We start from the raw sequence: 13682 nt of genomic DNA, 5'->3' as shown, positions 1-13682 counted from the left end.
GTGATAATCTAAATGGTCTGTAGTAGATGGATAAGGCTGGATACTTTATCTTGGTGACACTACGAGTATGACCCGCTTTTGTAGATGTTACAATTGTTGTAAAGTGCTACAAAGGATCTAATCTTGATCATCCATGTGGAGACATGTGAGCGGAGATATTATATACAAATACAAAGGAGTTTGTATGAGATCGGACCACGAAATGACTAGTCTCATTATATAACGTAGTTCATAATAGAGACTTACATTTCACAAGGATGACCATAGGTGACATGACCTGAATCTTGAGTGAGTTGTGAACTCAAGCGATGAAGGCGATCATTTGATTTGTATGGGCGAGAGTGGCCAGATCGCCAATTCAACAAGCCAACCATTTTGGGGATTCGTATGATTGAAGCTGGGAACACAGCCACACAAGAAAAAAATCACTCATTCCCAACGTCGAGGTAAATAGATAAATTATTCCCTTAAGAGCTAGTTCTGGGGCTTGAACAATATGGTGTCACACTCTCTCCTGGTCGGAGAGGGGTTTGGTCATAGTTGGACTATGATTTATTATTCATTAGAGGGATCAATGGTACTTAAAGAATTAGATGTAACTACAGGGGTAAAACGGTAATTTTGGCCTAGTTGTACTTACGAGCAATTTGTGAAAGGTCATCGTACTGTTGATTTATTATATCCAATGGACATAGAAATATATTTGTAGTACGAAGAGTGCAACTATCAGTCTTTAGTGGAGTGAAGCAAATCAAACCCATTTTCAGACAAAGAAGATAAAAAAACAAAACGAGAGTGGCTAGGCTTCGACAGTTAACAGATGGTAAATAATTTAATTAAAGAGTTTAATTAATTATTCACGTACAGTTTGAACTTCAAGCTACAGGTCCATGAGGTCCCCTCTGTAGCTCAACAAGAATTGATGAGAATCAATTTATGGATTAATTTGAATTGTTCAAATTAATTGAGAGAATCAATTATATGTGATATAATTAGTTTAATCTAATTATATATGATATAATTACTATAATATATTTGATATATTATAATATAAAGTGTATTTGAGAAAAGTTAAATATTTGAATATAATTCAAATATTAATTATGTGAATTGGATTCATATACTTAAATTTAATATAAATGAGATCTATATTAAATATCGTTGTTGAGACAATTAAATTATAGGTTTTATTGTATTGGATACAATATTAAACTATAGGTTATATGTTATATTTGATATAACATATAGTTTAATATATATTATATGATAAGGTAGTTATCATATAAATATATATTAAAGTTTTTTTAAATTGATTTTAATTTTAATTTTTTGAAAAACAATTTTAGAACTCCCTCCCTCCTTTTTTTTTTTCTCTCTATATCGTGCAGGAATATGTGGGTGGTTATTTGATTCGTCTTTTTCCACATTAAGTTTTACATAAAGGTTCTATAAAACTTTGATCTTCTCCTCCCCTCTCCTCTCTCAATCTCCCTCATCCAAAATAGCCAGAGCTCACACCTCATGGATTCTCATCTAGAATACAGAGGTTTTCATTGTGGTGGTGTCCTTTTTTATTCGAGGGATTTTACTTGAAAAACGGTTATTCAAAGGTAAGAGTTTCTAAAACTCAATGTACTATTCTGTATAATTCTTTTGAGCATGTTGTTTTTTCTTATTAATTACATAATTCTATTTGTTTGTTGTAAAGTTTAAACATTCTGTAAATTTGGGATTTTTGGGTTTGATTCCCTTTTTATGCTCAAGGGCCTTCAGTGGTTCCTTCAAGTTGTCCCTTCACTGAATTGAGACATTCTCAACCAATTATCACAAGAATAACTCTTATTCCTATAATAATCAATTATCATTGATTTGGTCAAGAAATCATTAACTAACTTAACAATTTCTTGTAAGTGTGACCCTTCATTTTAGACCCTATAGTTCCGCCCTAATGAGGCAATCGAAGGGAAAAATCGATTGGGACAAAAACTAAAGTGATCCTATCCATTTTTGGAGTTCACCTTGATATTGACCTAATGCACACATCGTCCGAAAGGAGATGCTCCAAGGGCACCTCGAGGCCGTGTAAGAAGATCTCATGGTGCAAACTAATGAAGGAAACCGTATGACATGTTGACACACATCTCTCTCCCACTTACTATAAATACACTCTCCATTCACCTTAATATTAACCCATGCAAACACCACCCAAAGGGGGACACTCCCAGGCGTCTCGAGGCCAAGCATGGGTCTTACAGTGTGAATATTAAGGGAGAAATGTGAGTGAAAAATTGACATATTGTATACATCTTTTTCCTCCCACTGAGTATTCATTGATATTTATGCACATCCATGGTGCAACATTGGCATACATGATGAGTCGACGTTTACATTATATTGTAACAAACTTTATGTAAGATAAAAAAGAATTTTATTGAAATAAATACAATGTAAACAATAAACATTTTAACTTATTTAAAAAGTGTAAAATGTTTAATAGTAAAAAAGAAATGTAAAACATTTATAGGTTAAGATACCATTTTGATTCCTATATTTTGAAGTTTATATATTTTAGTCCCAATAATTTCATTGTCAATTTTTGTTTTGTACTTCCAATAAATTTTAAATTTAGTCCCTTAAAATTATTATTTTTTTTTATCAAAATTGGTTAAATAATAATAACAATTTCCATGCAATTAAATATAACATGTGAATATGTTTTTAAAATTTATAGTAAAAAGGACAATGCTTGCCAATATATATATATACAGCAAACTAAATTTAATATTTATTGAAAATATAAAATTAAAATTTGACAATTTAAAGTACGTAAGCTAAAATTGAATAAATTTCAAAGTATATGAACGGAAATGATATTTGAATCTTTAAAAAAATTACCTTTTTAGTTTCAAAATTTTGAAGATCATATTGGTTTGGTATGTGAGTTTTAAAAATGTTTTTTTTCATGAAGTTTTTAAGAATAGCTACATTTAGTCCATGAGTTTCCAAAACGCACATTTTTAATCCATGAGTTTTTAAGAATAAGTTTGAAAGATCTTTAGAGTATTTTTTTTTTCAAATAATTATATAACGTTTAAAATTAGAAAATAATTTTTTAAAAATAATTTTAGAGATATTAGATAATTTTTAAAAATTATTTTTCTAATTTAAAATGTCTTATAATTATTTAAAATAATAATAATAAATTATTTGAGAGACCTTTTAGATTCAATTTTAAAAAACTCGAGAGCTAAAAATATACATTTTGAAAATTTAGGGTATGCCTGGGCCACTGACTTAAAGTTGAGATCACTCCATGTTTGGTATTCCAATTATAATAAGTTTTTTTTTTCCAATTATTATAACCTATAATTAACATTATTACTATTTGAAATCCATTCTTACTACAGTGACACACTTATGTTGTGCTTGACGGGCAGAGTTTGATGAGTTGAGTTGATAATAATTATCTGTGTTGATAATAATTGTTTGTGTTTTAGGTGTAGAGTTGAGTTGAGTTGATAATAATTGTCTGTGTTTGAGACACAAAGTTGAGTTAGTTTAGGAAGTCTGTGTTTAAGTGCAAAGTTAAGTTGTGTTGGGTTATGGATATCTAGTGTAGTTTTTTGTAACATAAACAACATGCATTCTTAAGGGATTTTTTTGTTATTATTTTTTTCCTCAACTTTTTGTTCCACCATTCAATTAAACATATTTTCTTAAATTCTTAACACTCATTTGGGATGCGAAATCAATAAATAAAAGTATATTTTATAATTTTCTACATACAACTTTTGCATTTGTTGTAGACAAATACAATTATGTATGTAATCAACGACCTTACAGCATAATTTAACGGTCGTGGAATGTATGAGTTGAACATGCACAAATTATAGGGTGGTCATTAGGGCCAATTTCATACATAGAAAAAATATTGTTCATTAAGATAGTCAATCTAGTCAGTCCTACCAAGTAGACGTAAACAATACCTCTTCCTAAATTGTGGTAGGACTGTTAAGAAGAAGTTGGTCTTTTAGATGTCGGTGAAAAATAGGTTTATAAAGGATGACCCAATTATCCTCAAATAATCCTTCAACATTAAATTACTATAGTTGATAAAAATAATCAACTCAACTCCACCAACATTTTAAGTTAGTGGGACAAACATCGGGTTAGTAATCTTTACCAACTCAACCTAGCTCATGTTCGTGAGACAAACACCCTCTTACTCATAAAAAAATGAAGATTAATAATTTACATTCTCGAAACATAGAGACCAAATACACCTCTTTTCCAGAAGGTAATACTCAGGTGTATCTTGATGCATCTATGCTTCTATCTCCCATCACTCACACTAAAAAATAATTAAAATATTTTAAAAAATAAATAAGAATAATTTGTCACATGTCAAATTATGATAGGACAATTTGGTAGGATGCATAGATGTTTCATCAGATGCACTAAGTATTTTTTTAAAAAAAACTTGAACTAAAAAGATAATTTTCTATTTTAACAAAAAAAATTTAATATTTTAATATTTGTGTTTTATAAGTTTTTCATGGGATTAAAAGTGTATTCTCCGGAGTGTATTTTCCCCTTATTTTTCTTCCAAAGTTCTCAATTAGATGATATTGTCTTCACCAATCACCATCCTCAAGGCAGCTGCTTAAACTGAAAAGAAAACCAATCAATCCGAGAGTCGTGAGCGCAAGAACACGAGCAGAGAAATGGCGTCGGTGGTGCGGGGGATTTTAAAATCGATCAAAGACAAAGGGATCGGCACTTTCTGGAGAGAGCTCAAGGAAGAAGGCTACTTGTAATATTTTCCTCCCCTACTCTTCGTTTTTTATCCATGGTTTATGTGAGGTCCCTGGGGAATTTGAGGGTTTTCTTTTTTGGTAACTGGACTATTGTTTCCGAATTCGTATTCGTGCCCTTTATTTCTTTTATTCATAATTGATGTGATGTATTGGTGTTTCTCTGATTGGTCTGAAGATCGCTGTTTCAATTTGAATTTTCAGTCGCCGACAGCAGGGAAAAGAATGTAGCCATTCGTTGATGATGCACTCTCTCTATTGTCTTAGAGTGACCTATTTGAGATTGTTTTTTGCAGATTTGTATTTCGTGTAGCTTTGTAGTGCGCTAGGTTAACCGGAATTTGCAAGTGAAACATGGATATTGACCTTTGAGGACTGGCATTCCTTTACTTTATTGTATACTGACAAAACGTAGATTTTTTTACATTATTATTTTTTATTTTTCAAAATAGATGCTCTTCAGAACCGCTTGTCCAAGTTTCTTCTCTTTTTGTCTAGCTCCCTTTTTTCTTTGCAAGTTTTAGGAATATCTCCCTTGATAGACCCTACCTTCAATTTAGTTGCAAGAAAGAAATGGTAAATGTTTTTCTTTTCCAATTCTTGTTGGATCCTTTTCCTGCTGGCCCATCGATCTTTGATGTGCTTTGGAGGATTAGGATCCCTTAGAAAGTTAGGTTCTTTACATGGCAAGTCTTACTTGACCATGCGAACATTTTGAATAGGCTTCTGAGAAAGATGACTACATTTATGGGTCCTTTTTGTTGTATTCTTTGTCGGAAGGTGAAAGAAAACCTCGATCACCTTCTATGAAGTTGTCAATTTGTGAGATCTGAGTGGAATTATTTCTTTTAGGAGTTTGATCTTGAGTTAGCTTGCCAGAGATGTTTGTACGACGATCAAGTTCCTTCTCCATCCGCCTTTTGCCTTTTAGAGAGAAAGACCTTTTGTTATGTTTTGCCAAGATGTGTACTTTATTGTGGACAGAGTGTTTAGAGGTGTGGAGAGGAACCTTTGTGATATTGCTGAGGTTCCATGTTTCTCTTTGGGCTCTGGTTTCAAAGACTTTTTTGTAATTGTTGTCAAGGTAGAATCTTAGTTGAAAACCCTTTCTTTAGAGGGGCTTTTGTGGGTTGGGTTTTTTATATGCCCTTGTATTCCTTTATTTTTTCTCAATGAGAGTTGTTGTTTCAATAAACAAATATATTAAGATTCATTCTAAAAAGTTTATATACCTGTTACCATTTGAAAAAGAAAAAAGAGAGTTTATATACCTGTGTGCAAAACTGAACTTTTAGAAATGAGAATTCAAGCGTGAAGCATGTTTGCCTGTTTAAAGAGATCTTAAATGAAATTGTTTGATTTTTTTTCTTACCTGGAAATGTTTGGTTAACAGATGTCTTAATGTCGATATTTACACACAAACACACACACATTAGTGGGGACTGGGTAGAATTGTAAAATTTGAAGGAGGACTGGAGGTAGATAGAACATAAAAGTTTTTGGTTTGTGCATGTATTATCGTTGTAAATAATTAGTTCATTTTTTTTTTTTTTTTTTTTTTTTTTGTAAATGGGAAACTGTCTATGTTTCTCCACCAATATTAGAATCTGATTGTGTTAACTGTTTTATTTTGAATCTTGCAGGAAATGCCTACCCGATGGAAACCTATTGTAAGTTAAATTTTCCATGCAATACTAAGCTTTCCTATAAAATGGTTTGTTACTAACAAACCCTCTCTCTCCTCGGAACACACATGTATATGTAGAAAAATCATTTTTTCCTTCCTTTACAATTTGTTTATGCTCGCATGACGCTCTCCATTATCCTTGGTTGGTAATGGAGAACCATGGGTTGTGCATGCTGCATACCACTCCACCAACGTTTGTCCGTAGACAGCCTAGATTGTCTCAACCATAATTTCTTGCTATCAGCTTGTGTGAAAGAATGTCATCTTCCTTAAGATTTTTTATTTTATTTGATTTTATTATAAGAAACAAATTTCATTGATTTATGAAATTTTCAAAAAAAGGTTTCTCCAATTGATCAAAAGAGAGGTGAGATAATATGATCTATAAAAAGTAGTGCATTTACATTACATCAAGTCATAGCAAGGAAAATAATATGTTCAAAGTAACGATCAGAAGAATGTTCCTTCTCTTGAAAAAGATGGTTGTTGTGTTCCTTCCATGTTATCTACTGAAAAACCTGAATGAGATTCATCGGAGGGATTTTTCCCCTTCTGTGTAAGGTGGCCATTGAGGGTGTAGTTGAGAAGACTTTTTTTTGTTATTTTTTTTTAAATAATAATAATAAGAACAACTTTCATTAAGAAAAAATGAAAGGATACACGGACATATGAAAACCAAGCCCATGAAAAAGGAACTCCTTTTACAAGAAGGGACTCCAACTATACAAAATCATGACAATTGAATAATTACAAAAAACCTTCAAAATCGAAGCCCAATGGGAAACATGAAAGCAAACAAGGGACCATAATTCTGTAGAATTCCTCTCAACCCCCCTAAACATCCTGCTATTCCTTTCACCCCACAACACCCAAATAACAACACAAACGCTAGCAAGCTAGAGAGAACGACCTCTCTCCCCGAACGACAGATGGAGGAGGAACTCTTGGATCATATCCCTGACATCTCTATGACGAGCACACATCATGCCAAACATCGGGAGAAAAGAGTCCCAGACATTGTTCACGAACTCACAATGCTGAAGAATATGGTCCAAGTTTGCCTCTGTCTTCCGACAAAAAATACATCTAAAAGGCCCAACCAACGACGACATCTTCCTTACAAGCCTATCCAACGTGCTAATACGCTGTGAAGAACTTTCTAAGTGAATAATCTCACCTTTCTAAGAACCTTAATCCTCCATAGCAACGAAAAGACAGACTCACCAAAAAGAGAAACCAAACACTGGAAGAAAGATTTACACGAGAACCCTTCCAAAGGATTGGGGCTCCAAACTCTAACATCTCTCCTCCCAAGATGAAAGGAGTGACTCTCAAGAAGAGAAAGGAGAGTAACCACATCCGTTGTTTTCCTATCGGAAAAAGTACAAACAACGTCTCTCTCCCCTCCTCACACCGTACACCGGACCCAAAGAACAAAAGCAGGGAGCTCTTTTGAAATATTTTTATAAAGATTTCAGTAAATGCCTATAATCCCTTTAGCCAACCACTCAAAAGGATGGGGACCATGTTTACTAACAATAATCCTACGTCATAGAGAATTGGGCTCAGAGGAAAAGTGCCACAACCATTTGTCTAAAAGGGCTTTGTTACGAATCCTAAGGTTCCCAATTTGTAAACCCCCGATGAAACTGATTTTTCAATAACCTTCCATCTAATTAATTGTGAGCCTTTTCCTTTTCCATCATCAATCCCTTCCCAAAGGAAGTCACAAATCAATCTCTCCAAACGCTTACACACCTCTCTTTAGGCTCTAAAGAGAGAAGAAATAAACTAGAATTTCGCTCAAGACGGACTTAATCAAGGTAAGACGACCTGCTCTAGAAAAGAAACCCTTCTTCCTAGAAGCCATCCTACTACGAATTTTGTCCCCCATGGGATCCCACAAGGAAATACACTTCGGATTACTCCCGAGAGGAAGGCCCAAGTAAGGAGAGGGAGGGCTCCCAACCTCACAACCTCAGTAGATAGAAGACTGATGATATCAATAGGAAGAATAAGGTCCCAGTTTGATACAAGAATCTGTTTTCTCCAACAACTACTAGCAAAATGGTAGCTAATAACAAGTGACTTTAGTCTCTTGGTCAGCTTCACAGATAATACATCAATGAGGAGATAGAGATATGTACGGGGCACGACGCTGCATTTTGTATTGGGCATTGATAACATTGTGGCTAAGCTCCCATATGAAGAATTTGACTTTCTTGGGTAAAACCGGACCAAATTTCAAGTGTGAATAGTTGCTGCCTTATTGTTATTGTAAAGTGTGAACAGTTGCTGTCCTAAGGTCAGGGAAAAGGGACTGTGTAGAAAAATAGCCTTCTTTAGCCAACCTCCAAGACCATTGATTTTTTTTATGAGTCAAGTGAGTAGTGTTCACAAGATTCATGATATTAAGCCAATCCTCCAATTCCTCATCATAGAAATGCCTCCTCAAAATCGAATTCCATCCATTATGACCATCACTAATGTCCTGGATGGTGGAATTTTTTTGAGCAGCTAGAGTTTCATCTTTCAACCATCTGTCATGCAAAAAAGAAGTATTAAAACCATTTCCCACCTTTATGTTTACCCAATCCTTTGTAAGGTAAAGGTGTAAAAGGATGGGACTCCAAGGTCCTCTCGTGTATTTAGGGAAAGTGGTGTTCACTTTGCAAGAAGGCATATTTTTGAGGTTACCAATTTGAAGACCACCCTTTCCAATCAATAAAGCGATCCCTTTCCCATTTAGTAGGCAACTTCCTCCACTATGATCAGCCACAGCCACTCTATATAATACCACAGTAGGGGAGCTCTATGGTAATTTGTGGAGATTGTGTGCGAGAGAAACACTAGAATCTTTAGAGGATGGGAGACGTCTTACAACGATGTTTGGCCCCTTATTAGATTCTCTGTTTCTCATCTCTCCCTATCTCTTGTTCTTCTCCTCGTTATTTTACAATAATGGATAACTTTTTTTATTTATTTATTTTTAATTTTATTTTTTGAAACAAAAAAAGTTTTTATTTGATGAAATGAAAATAGACTAATGCTCAAAGTACAATGAGATATAATAAGCAAGATAAAGGAAATACAACCAAATGTAGCCCATAGCTGGACTAGTCCAGAAAAGTAAAGCAAATGCAATTAAATATAAACCATAACGGAAGAAATTGACTCCTTGAATGAAACTCCAAAAACTACTATATCTGAAACTATGAGAACAAACAAGCATGGGATGAGGATAATAAGAGAGAACTACTTTTGATGGAAGATACAAATTGTAAGGAAAGATGAGGAATCCCCCTCATGTGAAGGCTAATGGAAATTCTGAAAAACCCCTTAAGTGGCATTATAAAAAAAAAGAGAGAGAGAGAGAATTAATAGGAATGCTATTAGGGTATTATTAGGATATTGAGGTACATTGGTAATTAGCTAGAGAGGTTTTTATGATATTTGGTTATAAATAGAGAGGGAGAGGAAGGGTGTAGTGTTAGACAATATCGTGGTGAGTGAATTAGGGCTTGAGAGAGAGCACAAGAGATGAGGATCTAAGTACCTTGAATTACATAGTTTATCTGGTAGTTTGCTTACCATTTATATTTCAATATGTTTGAGTTCTATCAAGTATACGGACAAAAGCTCTTAGAGAGAGAATGCCAAGATTCTATAGGCCCAACCCCAACTTTAAAAAATCATATGGGGTCCTAGAAACATCTTGATTTTTCTTATTGGTGATGGTTTCTGGTGTTAAAAGGAAAACAAAAAGGGGGGGGGGAAGAGAGTTCTTATACAAAGCTTCAATGGGTCATTTTGGAGGCATTATGATAACTGAAATTGTAATGGTTGTTCAAAATAAATATATTATACTAATGTACTCAGCAAAGAGAATATGCTGTACAGACTTGCTAAATGGTCACTGGTCCAATGCATTCTACTTATTATATAAGTAATAAGCCTGGAATGCTTAGAAGTTATGTTTTTCAATATAAATTGCTTTATGTTAAACCAATTCTATGATTTGTATTCGTGTTATCTCTACTTGTACTGTTCTCTAGTTTAAACTCTCCTTTTAGAACTCAAGAACACTGTTGTACAACCTATAAAACAGATTTGGTTCAAGTAAGGTCGTAACTTAAACTCTCTTGCGAAAGTGAGCATAGCTTAATTGACATCCAAGTGTGCTAGTAATCATGAGGTCTATGGTTCGAATCTCCCTCCTCACAATTGTTGTACTAAAAAAATTTAAACTCTCTTTTTCTTAAATTTTCCAAAATATTAATATCCAATATTAATGATTTTTTTTTTAATTGAAACAACTAATGGAAATAGTGGAGGGGATGAAAACTGTGTCAGGTGTAAAAATAGGGCGTACTTTGCTATGGGCTTGTAGGTTATATCAGACTTTAGCACTTGAAAGTTGAAACACAAAATGCCTCAATAATGTACTATTGTCAAATATGCATGCTGAGGCAGGGAGATGGATATGGTTGAGATAGTCAGGGACTTAATATTAATATCTAATATTATTTATATTATTGTAAATGCACATTTAATGTTATATTTAGGCCTTGAGGTACTAAAAACTGCACTATCAATTTACTAAACAAAGAACTGTAGTTTTTCCTCGATTCAAATGTTCTGTACAATTATGTTGTGATTTTCATGATGCGGAATTTTCCATCAACAATACATCTATGGAGCCGTTATTTTGCCTTTCACTTGACGTCAACAATTTTTTGTCTCATTCATAACTGAATAATTTCATTTTCATGCAAATTATGCATTTTATTTGATTTAGAGGAGTAATCTTTATCATCTCTAATCTGTTCGTTTTTCAGGCAAACAAAAATCCACAACATTGGTGCGACACTTGTGGGTGTTGATAAGTTTGGTAATAAATATTACCAGAGGGTTGATGAAGAGACTCAGTATGGTATTTTTTTTTTCTTTGTCTAATTGTTTTTCGTTTGAGTTTCACATGTTGCTACCTATTTACTATGGGTCAAGCCGTCAAGTTCGAGATTTGTAAACCAATGCTTAAGAAACTTACCATGTTATGTGTATATTTGCTTCTGGTAGATTAAGTTGCTTGAATGCTTATTAGACAAGTATTTTATATTCAGAGAGAATGTTTAGGGGTGTTTGGGGGTGCAAACTATTTTAGTATGGGTAAGAAAGACTAAATATTACAAAGGAGAAAGAGAGGATGAGTAGAAAATAGCAAATACTATATTAAGGAGGAATTTGAAATAGTAATACAGTAGTAGGTTATACTTAATAGTTGGAAACACCAATCACTGTAATTAGAGCCCAGAATATGGAGTGGGCTAGAGTAGCCCACTTCACCCACTTGATGTTTGGGACCAAACACCATCTTAATTGTGATCAATTGATTATATTTCTTGATACAAAGTGATGCAGTAGTTCTTCATCTCCTTGTATTACTTATTCTAATACTTTTTGTTCAAATCTGCTCAATCCCCTAATCATATCCAGCTGATGGGAAACTTGAAAAAGGCTTGCTGGATCAGAAAATCTTTACCTTCAAAATTGAAAGGAGAAGAAAAGGAATTTTATACTTACGTTGATTGAAACATTTTTATCTTGAATATCGAATTAACATTGTTCTCTAACATTATCTTTTTATGTTTTGGGGAAAGCTGAGGTAGTGAATTTTACATTTCTGTAGGTAGGCACAGGTGGGTTGAATATGCAGAGAAGGGTCGATATAATGCTTCTCAGGTGCCACCCGAATGGCACGGCTGGCTCCACCACATAACTGATCATACAGGAGACGAGGTAATTCCCCTGCACTTACAATTCTCAACTAGGTTTTTGTAAAAATATGTTGAATCAAAATTTGATATATTATCAAACTATTATTTTATTTGCCACATGTGTCCAAATATACTTATAAAACGGTAACTTTAATGTCGTAAGCTTTCTGTTAACACATTTTAGCTAATTTTTCTATGAAGAAACCTAATTGAGACTTTTCTTGGTACATTGAGGTTAAAATTGAAAATTTGGAAGACTAAGGATGAAATTGGGAGCATCTAAACGATTATAGACCCTTTGGTATATTTAGCCTAATAGTAAAATAAATGGAAAATATCAGTTTGTACTTTTAAACTTTAGGAGTTGTATCAATTTATACCTTGAGCTAATAATTATATTAATTTAAACACTAAAACTGTATCAATTTACATCCTTCATTATGTTCGATTTGAAAAAGCCTCGTGTGAAACTTAAAATTGTATCAATTAAATCTCTAAACTTTTACAAATGAATCAATTAAGATTTTTTAAACAAAATTTCCTTTGAAAACTGTCCATGTATATTTATTCTAATTATCCATTTTTGCAAAACCGACATTTGTAGAAGTCTACACACGTTAGAGAATTAATGCATAGATGGTTTTAAGAGGTATTTGTAATAGATGGAATTGATTGACTTATGAAAATTTAAGAGTACAATTATTAGTTCAGGATTTTAATTGATATAACTCCTAAAGTTAGAGAGTATAAATTAATATTTATCTTAAAACAAAAGGATGAACCTTTTCACCTCACCATGTGGTAAGCAATATGAAAAATGTTTTGCAGCTTCTGATGCTGAAACCCAGTAGGTATGGGATAGAACACAAGGAAAACTTCTCAGGGGAAGGTGAAGAATTTATCTACCATTCCAAGGGACATGCTCTTAATCCTGGACAGAGAGATTGGACTCGATACCAGTCATGGCAACCAACCAAATCCTAAGTAATTTGTCTATCAAATAATCCCTTTGTTCAATTTGGAAATCCTTGGGATATTTGGTTGTCTTCTTTCCTTTCTTCTGAATAAGCGACTTGTTGTCTATGCAAGCTGTGAATTATTTTTCATTATGTCTACTCTTACTGCACAACAGATGAGGAATTTTCAACATGTTACAGATTTTCCAATTTTTAACTAATTCATTGTGCTATCTCCTGCCAAACTCTGTTCTTTTGGTGTACTGTCTTATTAGCAACCACTAAGAAGAAGAGACACTTTAGTTTAGCTAGCATTCTACATGGACACTCCGACTGTCCGACCACTTGTTAAGCACGTGTTAGATAATTGTTAGTGCAACAGATTTGTTAGACATTAGTTGTATAAAGTCAATATAGGACCAACATTTGTATACATGCATCAAACACT

The 13682-nt window shown here is 33.5% G+C and overlaps 1 protein-coding gene across 1 annotated transcript; it reads left to right on the top strand.

The window, feature by feature from the left end:
* Positions 1 to 4580: 4580 nt before the first annotated feature.
* LOC120068129 (probable NADH dehydrogenase [ubiquinone] 1 alpha subcomplex subunit 12) lies at positions 4581 to 13479 on the top strand. The gene is made up of 5 exons (XM_039019827.1): positions 4581 to 4813; positions 6458 to 6484; positions 11340 to 11434; positions 12191 to 12300; positions 13107 to 13479. The coding sequence occupies exons 1-5, from the start codon at positions 4725 to 4727 to the stop codon at positions 13260 to 13262; spliced, it is 477 nt and encodes a 158-aa protein (XP_038875755.1). The 5' UTR covers positions 4581 to 4724; the 3' UTR covers positions 13263 to 13479.
* The last annotated feature ends 203 nt before the right edge of the window (positions 13480 to 13682 follow it).

This window comes from Benincasa hispida, chromosome 12 (assembly GCF_009727055.1).
Source record: "Benincasa hispida cultivar B227 chromosome 12, ASM972705v1, whole genome shotgun sequence".
In the NCBI taxonomy this organism is placed as follows: domain Eukaryota; kingdom Viridiplantae; phylum Streptophyta; class Magnoliopsida; order Cucurbitales; family Cucurbitaceae; genus Benincasa; species Benincasa hispida.
This window is presented reverse-complemented; position numbering and strand designations above follow the sequence as displayed.

Coding starts and splice junctions, on each gene's coding strand:
- LOC120068129 (XM_039019827.1), top strand. CDS start 4,725: ATGGCGTCGGTGGTGCGGGGGATTTTAAAATCGATCAAAGACAAAGGG. Junction 4,814..6,457: donor CTCAAGGAAGAAGGCTACTT/GTAATATTTTCC, acceptor TGAATCTTGCAG/GAAATGCCTACCCGATGGAA. Junction 12,301..13,106: donor CTGATCATACAGGAGACGAG/GTAATTCCCCTG, acceptor AATGTTTTGCAG/CTTCTGATGCTGAAACCCAG.